This window comes from Kogia breviceps, chromosome 15, assembly GCF_026419965.1.
Source record: "Kogia breviceps isolate mKogBre1 chromosome 15, mKogBre1 haplotype 1, whole genome shotgun sequence".
Lineage (NCBI taxonomy): Eukaryota > Metazoa > Chordata > Mammalia > Artiodactyla > Physeteridae > Kogia > Kogia breviceps.
The window spans coordinates 65,651,696-65,670,860 of NC_081324.1; the positions used below are offsets into that span (position 1 = coordinate 65,651,696).

Below are 19,165 nucleotides of genomic sequence, written 5' to 3' on the forward strand. Positions count from 1 at the left end.
ATGGGCATGAAAGCTTCAGCTGGGTGGGGGCAGCCCGCAAAGAACTCTCCCACTAGCTAGCGAATGCTGGCGCTGTCAGCAGATACTCCTGCTTATGAAGCAGGCCGAGGAGAGGCTTCTGATGATTAACAGCTTAGCCGAGGGGCGATACCATGACACAGGCCAAAGACTTCCTACCTGCCCTCGGACTTTTCACTGCCTGGTCCTGGGGAGTATAGTTATGAGACACCTTTGTGAGTGCCTACAGGTTAAGTGCTAGCGGGCAGATGGTAGTAAAGGAGAGCCGGTCGCCACCCTACTAAGAGAACCTTATACTAGAGTAGAATATATAAGCGCCCAATTCAAATTCAAAATGAACACTTAGGACCCTAAATTACATGTGACCTTTGAGGTCTTGCTTGCTGGGCAGTGGTTATGCTCATGCATCAGATCAGGCAGCTCTAGGTTCGAATCTGCACTCCATCATTCCCTTGTGGTTACTTAACCTCTTTGAACCTGTTTCCTCATCTGTAATCCACAGCCTGGTTGTGAGTATGTGACACACTTAAAGCACTCTGCACAGACCAGGCACGTTAGCGTCTAAGGATGGGTAATTGTCACTATTGCCACCACCATCACGACGATCGATCAGAACAACGACCCCATATTACACACGGCTTGGGTTCCAGGCGGCAGGCACTTGGCAGCCTGACCTGTTTATTTGTGGGGTGGGGAGGGAAGATGGGCTTGGACGTGCCCTTACTCTCGGTAGGGAGCACGTGGCACAGGGAGGGTGGAGAGGTCCCGGCTGAGGGCTGTGCAGGGGCGGGGACGAGAGGGATGCGAGGTGGGGACCAGGTGACAGGCAGGTGAGGATCGAACCCACCTGGTGTCCAGGCCTGCCCCCCCACCCCCCAGGCCCCATGTACTCACAGCGCGATGCCCAGGACAACAGGAAGTACAAAACTATCACCAGGACGTCCAGGGCACTACTGGCGGTGAAGACCTGAGCAGTCCAGGCGAAGCCATACCACGGGAAGTCCATGGGAGCGCGCCCGGGCGGGCGAGAGCCACAGGCTTCTGGGAAGCGGAAATGGCCTCCGTGGGGCTCCCGGGGCGCGGCCGCGGGGAACCCTGGGAACAGCCCCGGGGCAGCCTGGGAGCTCCGGGCAGGCCTCGCGAGGCCCAGTTCCCGCCTTCGGGGGCGGGCCACTGCACGAAGGCTACCCCTTCACCGCCAGTCCCGGCACAACGCCGTCCTTTTGGCGGCTGGAATCGCTTTGCCCTGGACGGAGAGCTGGTCGCGGGGTGGGTCTGGGTTGAGGCTACCGGGGCAGCATCAGTACCCGTGTCTTTACGAACGAACCACATGAAACCTGGGAAAAACCAGCAATACCCCTCCTGTCTTTATCATTTTGAAATTTTGTGCATTGTGGGTTTGGGGCATTGATTTGGATTTATTAAACTATTGCATTCGAATATTATATATCCCGAGTCCTGAGTTTCCTTGGTGCTCTCTCCCCTTAAATTTTGCGCCAAGGAAAGTGCCTCGCTTGCCTCACCCTAATCATGGCCCTGGTTGGACCAACTGGTTACAGAGGCTCCTCAGTTTTCTGCACTTTGAACTTTCATAGGTGATGTGCGAATTTTCAGTCTGGGCCAAGCCTTACTCTCCTTGGTGTGCTTCTCTGCTGAGTTGTTAGAAATCTTGGTCAATAATACTAGTAACAATAATAATAGATAACAGTTAGATAGCTCTTGCTAGGTGCCAGACCTACTTCTTTGTTATTTTTTTTTTTTACTTTCCAAACTTGTTTTTTATTGATATAGTTGAACTTTACAACAGTGTCATAAAATACTATAAACAGAGCCTTCAGATAAACAAACAAAAACTAATCTAAATATATTAACCAGGGACTTCTCTGGTGGTCCAGTGGTTAAGAATCCACCTTCCAATGCAGGGGACACAGGTTTGATCCCTGGTCAGGGAACTAAGATACCACATGCCACAGAGCAACTAAACCTGCACGCCTCAACTACTGAGCCTGTGCGCCTCAACTAGAGAGCCTGCGTGCAGCAAACTACAGAGCCCACACACTCTGGAGCCTGTGCACCACAACTAGAGAGAAGTCCACGTGCTGCAATGAAGAGCCCACGAGCCACAACTAAGACCTGACACAGCCAGGCAAAAAAACCTTAAAAAAAAAATTAACCATATTAAAGCAGGCAAAAAATCCAGTGATAAACACATTAAATAATAATATGCTAATGGTGTCTAATTTACCCACTATGGGTTCTTTACATTGTCACAAAAACAGTAAACATCAATTTGAAGTTTGGTGAATGGACTTGATTCCTGATTTATATTAAGATACGATATACCCTTTGCATGTATATGTACTTTGTATGTATTAACCCGTTTGATTCTCCTAATAAGCAGTCAGTCTGACCACAAGGCAAGAAGCTTGCAGCCAGTCAGAAGTCTATGTTCTCAGCCTCCTGAGCAGAATTCTATGTCCTAGTTTAGTTCAGTGCTGTCCAAAAGAAATATAATGTGAGTCATGGATGTTATTTTTTTTTCCACCTTCATTGAGCTATGATTGACAAATAAAAGTTGTCTATTTAAGGTGTACAATGTAATGTTTGATACAGGTATACATTGTGAAATAATTACTATAATCAAGCTAATTGAATATCAGTCACCTCAGTTGCCATTTTGTGTGTGTGTGGTGAGAACGCTTGAGATCCCTCTTAGCAAATTTCAAGTATACAATATGTTATTATTGACTATAGTCACCATGCTGCACATTAAGTCTCTAGAACTTATAACTGAAATTTGTACCCTTTGATCAGTATCTCCCCTTTTCCTCCACACCTTTGCTCCTGATAACCACCCTTTCTACTCTCTGTTACTAGGAGGGTTTTTGTTTGTTCGCTCTGTTTTTTTAAGATTTCACATGTAAGTGAGATCATGCAATATTTGTCTTTCTGTGTCTGGTTTATTTCACTAAGCATAATGTCCTCCAAGTTCATCCGTGTTTTTGTAAATGGCAGGATTTCACATTTCTTCATCCATTCATCTGTCCATGGACACTTACGTTGTTTCCATATCTTGGCTACTGTACATAATGCTGTAATAAACAAGAGGGTATAGATATCATGTTGAGATAGTGATTTTATTTTCTTTGGATATATCCCCAGAAGTGGGACTATTGTATCATAGGATAGTTCCATTTTTAATGTTTTGAGGAGACTCCATGCTGTTTTCCATAGTGGCTGCAACAATTTACATTCAAATCAACAGTGTACTGGTATTCCCCTTTCTCCACATATTTGCTGACATTTGTTATCTTTTGACTTTTTGTTAATAGCCATCCTAACAGGTGTGCAGTGGTATCTCATTGTGATTTTGATTTACATTTTCTTGGTGATTAGTGATGTTGAGCATCTTTTCATATCCCTGTTGACCATTTGTATGTCTTCTTTGGAAAAATGTCTTTTTAAGGCCTTTGCCTAATATTTAATTGGGCTGGGGTTTTTTGCTATTGAATTGTATGAGTTCCTTATACATTTTGGATATTAACCCCTTATCAGATATATGGTTTGCAAATATTTTCTCCCATTCTGTAGGTTGCTTTTTCATCTTGTTGATTGTTTCATTTGCTGTAAAAATTGAAATTTTCCAGTAGCCACATTAAAAAAGTAAACAGGTGGAATTAATTTAAATAATACATTTATTTTATTAATAGTTAAGCCAATATGTCCAATAAGCCAAAATAGTAACATTATAATATACAGTCAATGTAAAAACTGTTGGGATATTTTATATTCTTTTTTTCCACAATAAGTCTTTGAAATCTGGTGTATATTTTACAGCACATCTCAATTTACATGCTAACTTTTCATTAGACATACTTGATTTGTCTTTAGATTTAATAAAATTCACAGTTGAAAAAAATGGATTCACCTACTAAGTTGTTCTACCAAAATTTAATTTTCCCTTAAGTCAATGAAAAAACTAGTTCATCTTTTTAGAAGAATTGATCTGACTTTGAAGCAAAAGACTATCAGTTTCGAAAGTATGTCTTTCCAAGTTAGGTAATTCACTAACTGTTGTTGTTGACTCAATTATTATTAACATCAAATTCAGAGGCATGACATAATTTGAAAAGCATTTCTAAATTGATCAATATCACAAAGCATTCTTCAAATTTTTCTTGGATTTTTTTGCCACCAATTACATAACATAGCCAGTTAAAATTAAAACCTTTGACATACTGACTCATGTTAGGAGAATTGTAAAATTATTATTATTGATTCGTATTATGAAGTTTTGATTTCAACATAAATTCTTATACTTGGGTAGCTAGGTTACAAATAAGCTTTTCCTTTCTTTTGACTATTCAAATTTTGCTCATTCTTATACGGTATGTATTAGTGAGAAATATAAGTACAGACTGACATTTTTGGGTCTTTGATTATTGAATAGTCAACAAACATTCCTTTTGTTTCAAGAAAATCTTGAATTGCAGCTGACATTACAGTAATTCTTTGTAAAATTTCCCATACTTGGCCAATGAGCACTGGCAGAAGCACATCGTTAAATTCATCACCTATTTCTTTCAACAGTTCCATAACATGGTGATGATTTGTATTATTTGCACATATACACTGAGTGATTTAAACAACTGTAACCATCCATGATGCTTTACATAAAGTCTGCTATAAAAACTAAGCACAGGGGCTTCCCTGGTGGTGCAGTGGTTAAGAATCCGCCTGCCGATGCAGGGGACACTGGTTCGTGCCCCGGTCCGAGAAGATCCCACATGCCGCAGAGTGGCTGGGCCCGTGAGCCATGGCCGCTGAGCCTGCGCGTATGGAGCCTGTGCTCCGCAATGGGAGAGGCCACAACGGTGAGAGGCCCGCGTGACGCAAAAAAACCCTAAACAAAACAAAACAAAACCTAAGCACAAAATTTTATATGTATCACAAAATTAAATAAAGCAAGGGAAACTCCATTAAATCTGGAGTTTTAACCTGAACATAGGTAGAACAGTGTCTGTCATGATATCAATTAAAAAACCATTTTTTTCCATATTTAACTGAAATTCTTCTTTGATAAATGTCAAAGGTTTAAAAGATCTATGCCACAAGTTCAATCTTTTAGGTCACTAATTGGCAACATTTTTTCATAGGTTTGGATGTCCTTTGATACAAAAAGTATTCAAAATATTAACTGGGTAGGGTCTCACATGACCCAAATAAAGCTAAAGAGAGGTACTTGTGAATTGTCAAATTTCAAATCCATTCATCTTTGGTATCGTTGGAAAGACCTTGTATTCTATGGGCAATTGTTTTGAGGCTTAATTTTAAAATCTTTCACTTTTTGTAAAATAACTTTTTTATAGCATTTTCCTCATAATTTTCTAACAAATTTCCACAACTGAAATAATTCCTTTTGTCATCTTTCCATCTAAGTTGTTTTTCTTTTTAGTGCAAGAATCCAAGCTGTTGTAAAGCTGGCCAAAGTTACAAACTCAAATTCTGTTAAAAATCAGTACAATTTGTTTTGGACATTTATTTCTGATTCCAGGCAACTAATTTTATAATTTTTTCTTAACCACTGAGAGCGAACATTTTTTAATATCAAATTCACTATGTAGTTGTTAAAAATTTGTCTTAATATTGTTCACTTTATTATCTTTATTTTTTACACACCCAACAAATAGGTCTACCATACCATGATGCATAAACATTATGTCCTTTAGATGAATTGATTCCTTTGTTGTTATGAAATGACCCCTTTTGTACCAGGCAATATTCTTTGCTCTGAAGTCAATTTTTATTTTATTTATTTAATAAATTTATTTATTTTATTTTTGGCTGTGTTGTGTCTTCGTTGCTGTGTGCAGGCTTTTCTCTGGTTTCAGGGAGCAGGGGCTACTCTTCCTTGGGGTGCGCAGGCTTCTCACTGTGGTGGCTTCTCTTGTTGTGGAGCACAGGCTCTAGGAGCGCTGGCTTCAGTAGTTGCAGCACGCAGGCTCAGTAGTTGTGGCTCACAGGCTCTAGAGTGCAGGCTCAGTAGTTGTGGCGCACGGGCTTAGTTGCTCCGCAGTATGTGGGATCTTCCTGCACCAGGGCTCAAACCTGTGTCCCCTGCATTGGCAAGGGATTCTTAACTATTGTGCCACCAGGGAAGCCCCAATTTTTATGTTAATATAACTACTTCAGCTTTCTTTTGTTTAGTGTTAGCATGGTATACCTTTTTCTATCATTTTATTTTTAACCTATTTGTACAGTTTTATTTAAAATATATAGATTTCTTATAGCTAGTATATACTTGGGTCCTGCTTTTATTTAATCATATAATCTTGACTTTTAATTAGCACGTTTAGACTACTTACATTTAATGTGAATATTAGTGTGGTGGTGTTTCAATATATCATCATGCTATTTGTTTTCTATTTTCTTTTTTTGGTCCTTTTTTGTATTAATTGATGTGTGTGTGTGTGTGTGTGTGTGTGTGTGTGTGTGTGTGCGCTTGCATGCGTGTATGTATGTGATTTCATTTCATCTCCTTCAATGCCTTATTAACTATAATGTCTTGTGTTATTTCGGTGGTTGCTTTAGGGCTTATAGTATACATCTTCAACTTAACCCAGCATACCTTAAAGTGATATTATTCCACATCACATACAATATAAGACCTTTACAATAGTATACTTCCGTCTCTCCCCTCCTAGCCTTTGCAATATTGTTGTCATATATTGTTATAAATTTTACATTTTAATTTATAAATGTATTATTTCTTTTTAAAACAACTTATTATCCTTTAAAGAGATTTAAATAATTTTAAAAGTCTTTATATTTACCCATATCGTTACCATTTCTAGCTAATGGTAATGTTCCAGACACAAGTCCCTTGTCGGACATATGATTTGGAAATATTTTTCCCATTTGGTGAGTTGTCTTTTAATTCTCTTGACAGTGTCTTTTGGGTTTTTTTGGTATGTGGGCCTGTCACTGCTGTGGCCTCTCCCGCCGCGGAGCACAGGCTCCGGACGCGCAGGCTCAGCGGCCATGGCCATGGGCCCAGCCGCTCCGCGGCCCCCCAGACCAGGGCACGAACCTGTGTCCCCCACATCAGCAGACAGACCCCCAACCACTGTGCCACCAGGGAAGCCCCCTTGACAGTGTCTTTGAAGCACAAAAGTTTTAAATTTTGATGAAGTCCCATTCATTTATTTTTTTTCTTTTGTTGTTTGTGCTTTTGATGTCCTATCTAAGAAACCATTGCTGAATCTAAGGTCACAAAGATTTACTTATATGTTTTGGGTTTTTTGGGGGGCTGTGCCGCATGGCTTGTGCAATCTTAGTTCCTCAACCAGGTAGTAAACCCCAGGCCACGGCAGTAAAAGCCCTGAATCCTAACCACTAGGCCACCAGGGAACTCCCGTATGTTTTTTTTTTAAACAGTTATAGTTTTAGCTCTTACATCTAGACTCTTGACATATTTTGAATTAATTTTTTATATGGTGTGAGGTAGGGGGTCTGATTTATTCTTTTGAATGTGGATATACAGTTTTCCCACCACCATTTGTTGAAAAGACTATTTTTCCCCATTGTATGGGCTTGGCTCCCTTATAAAAAATCAACTGACCATAGAAATACAGGTTTATTTCTGGACTCTTTATTGTGTTCCATTGATTTGTACATCTATCCCTCTGTCAAAACCCCATTGTCTTGATTATGGTTGCTTTGTAGTAAGTTTTAAAACAGGGAACTTTGAGTGCTTCAACTTTGGTTTTTATTTCCCAAGATTGTTTTGGCTACTCTGGGTCCTTTGAGGTTCCATATTATTTTTAGGATCAGCTTGCTAATTTTACAGAGAAGCCAGCTGGGATTCTTATAAGGATTGGGTTGAATCTGTAGACCACTTTGGAGAGTATTCTCATTTTATCAGTATTAAGTCTTCCAATCCATGAACAGAAGATATATCTCCATTTATTTAGATCTTCTTTAATTTCATTCCACAGTGTTAGTCATTTTCAGAATACAAGTCTTGCACTACATTTGTTAAATTTATTTCTAAATATTCTACTCCTTTTGATGTTATTGTAAATGGGATTATTTTTTTAGTCTCATTTTTGGATAGTTCATTGCTAGTGTATAGAAATACAATTGAATTTTTCCCCCAGCTTTATTGAGATATAAGTGACAAATTAAAATTATATATATTTAAGGTACACAATATGGTGTTTTGATATACATATACATTGTGAAATGATTACCACAATCAAGCCAATTAATCTATCCATCACCTCACATACTTATACATTTTTGTGATAAGAATATTTAAGATCTGTTCTCTTAGCAAATTTCAAGTATACAATGTAGTATTACTAACTACAGCCATCATTCTATGCATTAGGTCACCAGAACTCATTCATCCTGAATAACTGAAACTTTGTACCCATTTGTGCCCTCACAAATGATTTTTGTATATTGATCTTGGATCCTGCAACCTTGCTGAACGTGTTCATTAGCTCTAGTCGTGTTTTTGTTTATTCCTTAGGATTTTTTCTATATAAGGTCACATCATCTTCCCTTTCAATCTGGATGCCTTTTATTTCTTTTTCTGGCCTGATTGCCCTGGCCAGAACCTCTCTTCCTGACCATAGCCATCTGATAAGCTTCATTAATTGCAGCTGATTGCTCTATCATCTCAACAGTGTCCTGGGGCATCAGTTGCTTCACAAACTGGTCCAATTAAATCTGGGCTCTTTTGCAGGGATTGTTTTTGAGGTCAGTGTTTGAGATTTGTTCTAATCCCTTTTTAGTTATCCCTTGTCCTGATTCTCTCTGGTAAATTAGTGGCCTGTGATTTTGCTTATATCTAAAGACACTACCAGTCTCCTTTTAATTGTTTTTCACCACAAGCTCAATAGTTTTGAATTTTCTCACAGCCTGTTGCAAATAAAGTTAGCTCATTTATGGAAGGGCTTAGAGCACTTTATTTTGTCCCACCTCTCTCCCTGGAAAAAAATCTGTGAGCCACAGGTCTGGGTGTCTTCTCTCTGAATGACAACCTGTTTTAGGATCTGGCAGTCATCAGGGCACCTTTGATCTTCTTGGCTTGCTTCTTCCAGCATGGAATCCCCACTTTACAAATGAGTTGGGCGAGGCTGATGGGTGTCCCAGTGTTTTCAGTGTGCTGCCTCCAAGGCAGAGCCTCTGTGTCACAAACCACACTCACCTGGAATTTAGCCACTGCAACAGGTAGCTGGGGTGTGGGAGCGGGGGAATGAAAAATGCTGAAGACTGCTCCTCTCAGGAAGATGCTGCCTTGACCTGGAGCTGGGTAGGGAGGGTGCCCTGTGTTCTTTCTGCATCTACATGGAGTAGAGGTGCCTTCATGGTGGGCTGGGAGGGGGGAGGAAGGAAACAGGTAATGGGTGAAATACTACAGACTCTCACTGCTCTTGCCAAGTTTTAGTAGACTTTCTTGAATAAATATTTCATTTTTTCTCTGCCTTTAGACTCATTTCCAGAGACACTGAATTTATAGACTTTAAATATATATAAATAATATATTATTTCTTAAAATTTATACATATAAATTTAAAATATGTATAAATAATATACATAAATAAATGTATGTATATATTATAATAAATATGTAACTATAAACATATAGTTATGCATTATGTAAATATATAATTATAAACATAAATAAATTTTTATATTACAAACATAAATATATTTGTATATTATAAATATGTAATTCTAAATGTATAAATAAATACATTTAAATATTATAATAAATATATACATTAAAAAATAACTTTCACCACTTCTGCTGGGGGTGGGTCTATGGAGCTCTTCCTGTTGCTGTTCCAGACGTGGGACTGCCCCCTCCCAAACTGGCTTTTGAAACTCTAAAAGTGGACACACATCAGATGCTTACAGAACTCACTGCAGGAAGACTTGAGGAGAGATGCCCTTAGTGAGTCAAACCTACCTTCTTTTTTAATTATTTTTTTTTTTGCCTGGTCACACATTAGTTCGTAGACTAAAATTCCTGTTACCTTGAATTCTAACTTTCTGAATCCTTTGGGGTAAAGAGCACTGGTAACCTCAGGCCACCTCCCATCCCCATATCCCACTTCTCTCTGGAAGGTGTCTTCATCTTGGTTTTCACCTTCAGATCAGTGACAGCAACTGTCTGGAAATGACCTGTTTCTCGGCCACTTTTTGATGCTGTGTTGTGTCAATCAGGGTCGAGTCAGGACACAAACCACACCAGTTATTTGAAGCAGAAATGTTTACTATAAAGAGTAGATAATTCAGGACTTCCCTGGTGGTGCAGTGGTTAAGAATCCGCCTGTCAGTGCAGGGGACACGGGTTCAAGACCGGGTCCGGGAAGCTCCCACTTGCAGCAGAGCAACTAAGCCCGAGCACCACAACTACTGAGCCTGAGCTCTAGAGCCCGCAAGCCACAACTACTGAGCCTGCGTGCCACAACTACTGAAGACCATGCACCTACCTAGAGTCTGTGTTCCGCAACAAGGGAAGCCACCGCAATGAGAAGCCCCCACTCGCCACAACTAGAGAAAGTCCACGTGCAGCAACAAAGACCCAACGCAGCCAAAAGAAAGAAAAAAAGAGTAGATAACTCATGAAAAGGGTAACAGAGGACTGAGAGGCTCACTCATGTCCTACCAGCCACCTCTAGGCAGAGGGAGGCTGGACAGTGAAGGGAAGGGACTCACACTGGCTGAGACTCAGACCTTTCCCAAGAGGGTGTGACTTTGCAGCAATGTGCAGCCTGCCAGAGGCAAAACCACGTGCCACAGGACATGGCCAGAGGTGGGCCTTGGAAGTGCCACCACTCTGGAGGGCAGGTCTGCAGGGTCAGTGCTCCCCCGAGTGGGGAGACTTGGTCTGAGGACACAGCAGGAGCTGGTCTGCAGAAATGGCAGCTGGGGATTTCTGTTTGAATTAATAAACTTTCCCCCCATTGCCCCTCCTCCAGGGATCTGGAAAATGGAGGCCTGGGCTAAATAGAAGCTTTCTAGAGAAATACACTATTGCAGGGATTCAAAGAGAAACTTCTGGTGGTCACAGATCTGTGGGGTATTGCGGTGGATTAGCGTAATTGTTTTGCTATTGTTACGGAACCAGGTTTTTTTGTTGTTTTTTGTTTTCCCAAAGTGCAGCAGCCCAAAACGCTTAAACAACCAGAGGTTTGCAGCAAAGAGAGGGTTTATCCTTAAGGCAGCCAATGAGGAGACCAGAGAACACTCAAATCTGCCCCCCTGAAAGCAAGGGTCTGGGTGTTTACAGTATGGAGAATCAAGCAGCAGGGCAGTGCGGTCTGAGGCGTGGTGGGGGGAAATGATTGGAAAAAAGGAGCAGGGACTGTGCTTCTGCGCAGGTGTAACCAACTCCGGGCCTCTGGACGCTCACAGCACGATCTAGGGGCAGACTTTTCACGGAGTGGACCCTCGCGCACGCCCAGTGGGAGGGTCAGGGGTGTCCCATCCAGTCTTAGCCAGCTCAGCTCCAACTAGATGCAGCTGACTCTGAGTTTCTAGAAAACAACCAGGGCAGATATTTTATCTTTTGGGCTACGTGCTTGGAGGACATGCAAGTCTTAAAACGGCCTTGATTAGTGACGGCAGGTGGAATGGATTTGACTAATCATGACCCACAGTTTCACTATCTCAGGGGCTGCCCTCATCTCCCACCTATCCTACCGTGGGTGGGGTCATAGGTGCTGAGATCTGGGACATACTTACGCTAAACAGTCGGTCAGGGTTGCTGAGCAGACCCGGGGCTATCCTCACAATAATCACTGGCTCCTGTGCTCAGTAAAAGGGAAGGAAAGCGGGAAAACAGGGCGGCGGTTTCTGGCCGCTGTGGCCTTGCGCGTTCCTCCAGCACCCTCTGCCGGCAGATCCCTGCATTGCAACCGCTGGCCAAACCTCGGCGTCCGGATCTCACCCTCTCCCCAAAATGAGGGACACCTGCTCCCAGGAGTCGTATCCACAGCCAACTGTGTTAATTCCTCCTGAAACTCAGTCACAGTTCCACTAAATATTCTGCTAATCCCCAACAACTCCTACATAAAGTAGTACTGAGAATGATAAATACAAATACACACACAATAAGGACCAAAGAAAAAAAGACGCAAAGTCACTGCCGTTCTTTTTTCATCGCTCATGAATAGGGCTGCCAGGTAAGATATACAGGATGCCAGGACAATGAATAATTTTTTAGTATAGGTATGTTCCAAATATTGCGGGGCACATACTTATACTGAAACTATTATTAGTTGTTTTTCTGAAATTCAAACCTAATCTACATTCGTTTTTACAAGTTTTGAAGCGGCAGCCCCTACAGCCTGGATGGGATTGGGCGGTCTCTGGCGCCCTCTAGCGTTGAAAGGTCTCAGCCTTGTGTTTTGGGGTAGCTGGCAGGTCTTTTATTTGTGATGTGTGACCAGGTGAGTATGATCCTCCTTTACAAGGAAGCACGTTTGGAGCTTATTAGCCGAGGGGCAGAGCAATCAGCCTGCATCGTGCCCACAGGCAACCATTTATCCTGGGGAAAATGTCAGGAAGATATCACCTAGACCTGGAGCTGGGTGGGGAGGGTGCCCCGTGTTCTTTCTGCACCTACTTGGAGTGGAGGTGCCGTCGTGTTGGGCTGGGAGGGGGGGAGGAAACAGGTCATAGGTGAAATGTTACAGACTCTCACTGCTCCTGCCAAGTTTTAGTAGACTTTCTGGAATAAATATTACATTTTTTGTATGCCCTTAGGTCTGTTTCCAGAGACTTTAAATATATATAGAGAGACTTTAATAATATTTAAAGACTTTAAATATTTATATGTAAAGACTATGTGGGCTTCCTTGCTAGCGCAGTGGTTAAGAATCTGCCTGCCAATTCAGGGGACACGGGTTCGAGCCCTGGTCCGGGAAGATCCCACATGCCGCAGAGCAGCTAAGCCCGTGCGTCACTACTGAGCCTGTGCTCTGGAGCCTGCGAGCCACAACAACTGAAGCCCGCGCGCCTAGAGCCTCTGCTCCGCAGCAAGAGAAGCCACCGCAATGAGAAGCCCACGCACCGCAACAGAGTAGCCCCTACTCTCAGCAACCAGAGAAAACCCACGTGTAGCAGCGAAGACCCAATGCAGCCAAAAATTAAATAAATGAATAAATAAATAAAATTATTTTAAGACTATATTATTTCATAAAATATATACATAAATTAAAAATTATGTATTATTTAAAATACATAAATAAAAATTTTAATTTATGTATTAAAATACATAAATTTAAAATTAATATACAAAACAAATTTATGCATATATTATAAATACACAATTATAAACATATATTTATATATTATCATAAATACATAATTATAACAAACATTATAATAAATATTTATAAATATAAATAAATTTATATTTATAAATATTTATTATAAATATAAATATCTAAACATAGATATATTGTATATTATAAATATATAATTATAAACATAAATAAATACATTTAAATGTTATTATAAATACAGAAATTTAAAAAATAATTTTCACCCCTTTGGCTGGGGTGTGAGTCTGTGGAACTCTTCGTGTTGCTGTTCCAGAAGTGGAACTCTCCCCCCTCCTGAACTGGCTTTTGAAATGACTGGGAAAGAAATGAAATGTATAAGAATTGGGAAGATAGCAGCAAAACTGTCATTCTTCACAGATGATAAGTTTAAGTATGTAGCAAGTCCGACAGAATGTAGATAAATTAACAGAATCTATAAAAAATTGTAGCAAATTTAGCAAGTCCAATTTCAAATATAGAAACTTACTGTATCTCTATATAACAGCAAATGAATAGAGAATAACATTTAAGAAGGATACATTTTACAATTGCATTAAAAATATCAGTTTATAGAGAACAGACTTGTGGTTGCCAAGGGGGAGGGTGAGTAGGGGAGGGAGGAAATGGGAGTTTGGGATTAGCAGAGGCAAACTAGTATATATAGTATGGATAAACAACAAGGTCCTACTGTACAGCACAGAGAACTATATTCAATATCCTGTGACAAACCATAATGGAAAAGAATAAGAAAAAGTATATGTATATACTGAGTCACTTTGCTGTACAGAAGAAATTAACACAATGTTCTAAATCAACTACACTTCAATAAAATCTCAAAAAACTTTACATAAGTTTACTAGGGATGAATCTAAAGAGATGCCCAAGTCATTTGTTTATGGGGAAAATTCTACATACAACTTAATTGAGAATTATTAAAACCTGTTAATGGGGGAGAGAGAGAGAGAGAGAGAGAGAGAGGATATTCATCGATTGAAGATTCAATGTGGTAAAGATGCCAGTTTCCCCCAAATTGATTGGCAATTTCCCCCCAGAACTGGTTCAAGGTGCAGAATTTCTGTACCTTTTTTAGGGAGCCGAAGCCAAAGAGCCGATTCTAATTAAGAGACGCTCAGATCCTCTTGATAGAGAGGAGCGCTCTCCTTCGTCCTGGCCACCTGGGCAGTTTCAGGGTCATGCCCAGAAGGACTTGGTTTCCTGTGTCGCCCACGCAGAATTCTCCCCCTCTGCCTGAAGAGGCGACCTGGGTGGGGGTCCCCTCATGGGCACACCCGTCCCAGCTTCAGCCCAGAGAGTAGGGACTGGGAGGGGCTCCCTGTGCCCTGCGGGTGTCGCCCCGCCCCGCCTCCTCTAACCTGGGCCCTCCTGCCGCCCCTCTTCGGCCGCCAGGGGTCGCTGTCCCCTCGTTGGTAGCACAGGGGGACCCACAGCGGCCACCCAGAGGAAGGGGCCCCAGATGGCGGGGCTCAGGGACCAGCGAGTGACTCCTTTGGACCTCGCCGAGATTCTCAACCCCGTGGGGAAGGTGCACCGCTGGGGACAACGTCCAGGGGCCACAATCCAAGCAGGGGTGCAGATGCAGGACGGGGCTTGGCTTTCCCCGGGGCTGTGAGTCTGGCTGCCACAGGTCGCAGACGCCGTGTCCCCGCAGCTCCAGGTGGGCGTGTGCCCTCCAGAAGTGCTGACCGCGCACCAGCGATGCACAGGGCTCCCTGGGCCGTGTCTGTGAGGGGAGGACTGGAACTGCCCAATGTCCATCCGTGCAGACCGGCCGGCACCTGCCGTGTCCACACTTTGAGCCATCTGGCTCCCCCTGCTTGACTGTTTGGATCCCAGTCCCAGAGATGTATGTGCAGGAAGTTAGAAGGAGCAGGTATGGCGGCATGATATTGTCCAGGTACCTTTGAAAACGTGGACAAACATTAAGGTGCTCAGCCTGCTCTGCAAGCACCTGAGGGCCCTTCCCCCTCCCCTGTCCCCTTCCTTGGATCAGGCCACACTGACCTCCTTGCTGTTCCTGCAACAGACACATCTGACCCCAGGGCCTTTGCACTTGCTGTCGCTTCTGCCAGGACCACTCCTCCCCAGGAACCTCCCAGGGGTCCCCTCCTTCATTCAGCGATGGCCTCTCCTGACCATCCCCCTAAACCAACCGCTGTCACCCCAACCCTCTCCTTTCCTAAAGAGCTTGTCACACCTCATATTATAGTAAATACAATGTGTTTGTTTGGCCTGCCTCACCCGCTGGGACTTTGCTACAGGACTTAGTCTCTCAGGCCCCTGTTGTGTCTGCAGGGCCCAAGGCAGCGCTGGGCTTTGGAGCTGATCAGGGGTTACGGGTGGAGTGGATGGTGCTTGTTTCTTCTGGGGAATGAGGGTCAATGGGCCTGGGGGACAAGGGGACCCAGCATGACCAGTTTTCCTTCTCTTGGGAGAAGATCTGAGCTAGTGGACCACAGGTTAGCATTTCTTGTTTCTGTGTGATGCGTGTGGCATGTCTGTGTCAGTGTTCTTGGCATTTTGGGGTTTCTGTGAAGTCCAGCCCCCTCCCCTTCTGACACCCCATCCCATCAGCACCGAGTAGGCCCGTCTTGGGGACTCTCTGGTCTGGAGATTCCTCTCCCCATGGTGCCTCTTCCCTCCTGGGGGTCCGTGCACCTGTGCATGTGAGGGGGAGGGAGTACAAGACCCCCAGCTCTGCTGCCCCAGAGGGTCCAGCCTCTGGGCTCTGGCAGGGCCTTGGGAGCTGGAATGAGCTGGAATCTGGGTCGGGGGCCAGGGCTCCACCGCTTACCTGCTGTGTGACCTTGTCCAGGTAACATCCCCCACCCCGTGAAAGGAGAGAACGATCTTCCCAGACTTGTGCATCCGGGATTTCTAATGAACCATCCTGGGTCTTTACAGGTGTGATTGTGACCTTTCAGAGAAATGACAACAGTGGCCAATAGAGGGCACTGTTGGCCGAAGCCTCTGTGTACACACCTGTGTGAGCGTGTGTGCATGTGTGTGTGCGCGTGTATGTGTGTGCACCTGTGTGAGCGTGTGCATATGTGTGTGCACACCTGTGTAGGCGTGTGTGCATGTGTGTGTATGCCTATGTGGGGGTGGCACGGTATGGGGACATGAGTATGTGACCAGGAATGCAGCCCGGACACCTCCATGTTGCCCATGAGCACAGTCAGGTGACGATGGTAACATCCCTGTGTGGGTGACACCCCCAAGCGATGCATGGTGACGGCTTGGCTGGGCTCCCAAACTCGGCCGTCCTGCCCCCAGGTCAGCTCCCCACAGGCCTAGCTCCAGGCCCCAGCCATGGACTGAGGCCCCCAGGCTTGGGGAGAGCCAGGCTGGGGCCTGGCCCATCAGAAGGGACCTTGGTCTGGGGGCTCAGTCTGTTCCCTGAGGCCTGGAAGACCTCTCTTCTCTGACACTGAGTACCTGCCCATTCATGATACATAAGCACTGGACACCATGCCTGCGGCCCCCTCACGTGCTGTCTGCTCAGCGTGGGACCGAGACTCACCTACGGGGATGTCACACAGGGGCTGCCTCTGAGCCTGGATGGTGGCTGTGGGTGCGGGTGAGACCCCAAAGGCCCAGAGGAAGAAGACAGGCACTATAGGCCTGCAGGAGCCAAGCCAGGCTGGGGCCCAATGATCAAAGAGGAGCCTGGCTGGGAGGCCTGGCCGGGAGAGTGCTGGTGCTGTGGCCTTGACTGCAGAACCTGAGGGCTCCTCAGCTCACAATGGCCAATGCTGAGTCTTGGGGTGCAGGTTGCGGGGCTGGAGCCTGGCTGAGCAGAGGGGGCCCCTCAGGGCCAAGGGAGTGTGAACATCATGGGTGTGGCGGGGGAGAGCGCTGGGCCTTGAGTCCAGCAGCTGGGCTCACAGTGTGACCCGGGCAAGTCCTTTGCCCCCTGTGGGCCCGGTTTCTCCTGTGAAAGCTGAGTGGGTGGGGCCCAATCTTTAAAGACCCCTTCCAGGTTCCCCAGTAACCCCTGCCCCCCTCTGGCTCCTGGGGCAGCCAGGCTGGGCATCCGGGACCCCTAATGGGCCCGACACCCCAGACTCTTGAGATCAGGGCCGGGGAGATGGGGAATCAGACCCTGCTGTTGAAGACGCTGGGGCTGGGGACCTCCCCTCCAACCCTGCCCCATCAAGGGCAAACTGGGGGTCTCTGCCCTCAGAAGCTGAGGGACCAGACGTTATCTGGTGCAGAGGGGCCAGACCCCTTTGGCTCTGACTGTGGAGACCACCGACAGGGCCTTCCCACAGCTCCACCTGTGCAGACTCCACAGACCCCAGCCCACAGACCCCACTCCCAGCATTCACACACTCCGCCCCCAAACCCCAGAGCAGCGGGGGGCTGAGCTCACAGCCCTGCACCTTCTCTTCTCACCGGGGGCTCCGTGTTGCCAGGGAGACACTCAGGGCAACTGTGGTTGGAGGGGAGGGGTCCGAAGACTCCCTGAGAAGGGGGCTTCCGGCTGGTTCAGGCCAGCTTGTGGCAGGTGCTCTGAAGAGCTGGGAAGAGGTCCCGGGGCCCTGTCTGCACCCCGCCTCAGAGCAGAGCAGGGGTCCAGTGGGACAGATGGGGGGGCAGTGTCCTCGGGCCCCTCTCTGTCCACGCCTGTGCCATCCCTTCCCTAGGATCCAGGGGTCCTCCCGGGCTCTGAGGGGTGGGGGGCAATGTGTGCTGCCTTTCTGGAAGTCGGCCTGGAACGAGTTCTCAAAGCCTTAGACGGGCATGACCTTTGATCCCTGCAGGGAGGGTCAACCCGAAGTCAGTGGTGGGATCCCTGCCCAGGGACGGAGGCTGGGACATTGGCTGCATCCTGTGCGGGACAGTAGTGCCCGGAGGGACCCACTGAGTGTCATGAGAGCCGCAGGTTCACAAGCGTGATGCACAAGTGTGATGCACGCCCAGGTTACCACACATGCGTGGGTGTACTGTTCAGTGACGAAAAGAAAATATCTACCCATCCATCTCCTCTCCTCTCTCTGTCATCTGTGTATCTATCTATCAATCTATCTATCATCTTTCATCTATGTATCTATCATCTATCCATCATCTATCTATCATCTATCATTGATCTGTTGTCTGTGTGGAATGTGAGGTCCAGTCTGGAAGGACACACACCTGGTACAACCAATGTGATCTTCAGGCTGTGCTGGAAACTTCCCATCTCTATACCTTTTTCCCCGTTTTATTTGTAAAGAATCTCTGTATATCTTCTTATAATCAGGAAAAAATTAAGCTGTCTCCATTTTTGAAAACAAAACAAGTAGAAACAATGCATTGGACAATGACAGGCCCTGGAGAAACCCTCCCTCTGGCCTCTGTGTTGGTGGCCCTGCTCTGGGGGCAGATCTGCCCAGAGGTGGCCAGCCGGGTGCACAGCTGGGTGGGGGCCCCTCCACGTCCGCAGTGAAAGCAGCGCTGGGCAGTGTGGGTGGTATCAGACGCAGTGTTGAGAGAAAGAAGATGCACACAGTCTAACTTTTAAAGAAAATTTTATTTTACATTGGAGTATAATTGATTAACAATGTTGTGATAGTTTCAGGTGTACAGAAAAGTGATTCAGTTATACATATACAGGTATCTATTCTTTTTCAAATTCTTTTCCCATTCAGGTTGTTACAGAATACTGAGCAGAGTTCCCTGACACCCAGTCTAACTTAATCTATGTGAAGTTCAAAAACAGGTGAAGTTGAAAATGGTTGGTTTAAGGGCAAACACAGAGGGCCTAAAACTATAAGGAAAAGTAAAGAGATGATGAAATA

At 44.8% G+C, this 19,165-nt stretch overlaps 1 protein-coding gene across 1 annotated transcript in view; it reads right to left on the bottom strand.

The window, feature by feature from the left end:
- The window catches only part of LOC131742173 (sodium/glucose cotransporter 1-like), a 90,635-nt gene that overhangs the window by 62,297 nt on the left and 9,173 nt on the right, over nt 1-19,165 (bottom strand). Inside the window, 2 exon segments of the mRNA XM_067014669.1 lie at nt 953-1,113; nt 16,906-17,006. Of these exon segments, the coding sequence (XP_066870770.1) occupies nt 953-1,113; nt 16,906-17,006 (262 nt within the window).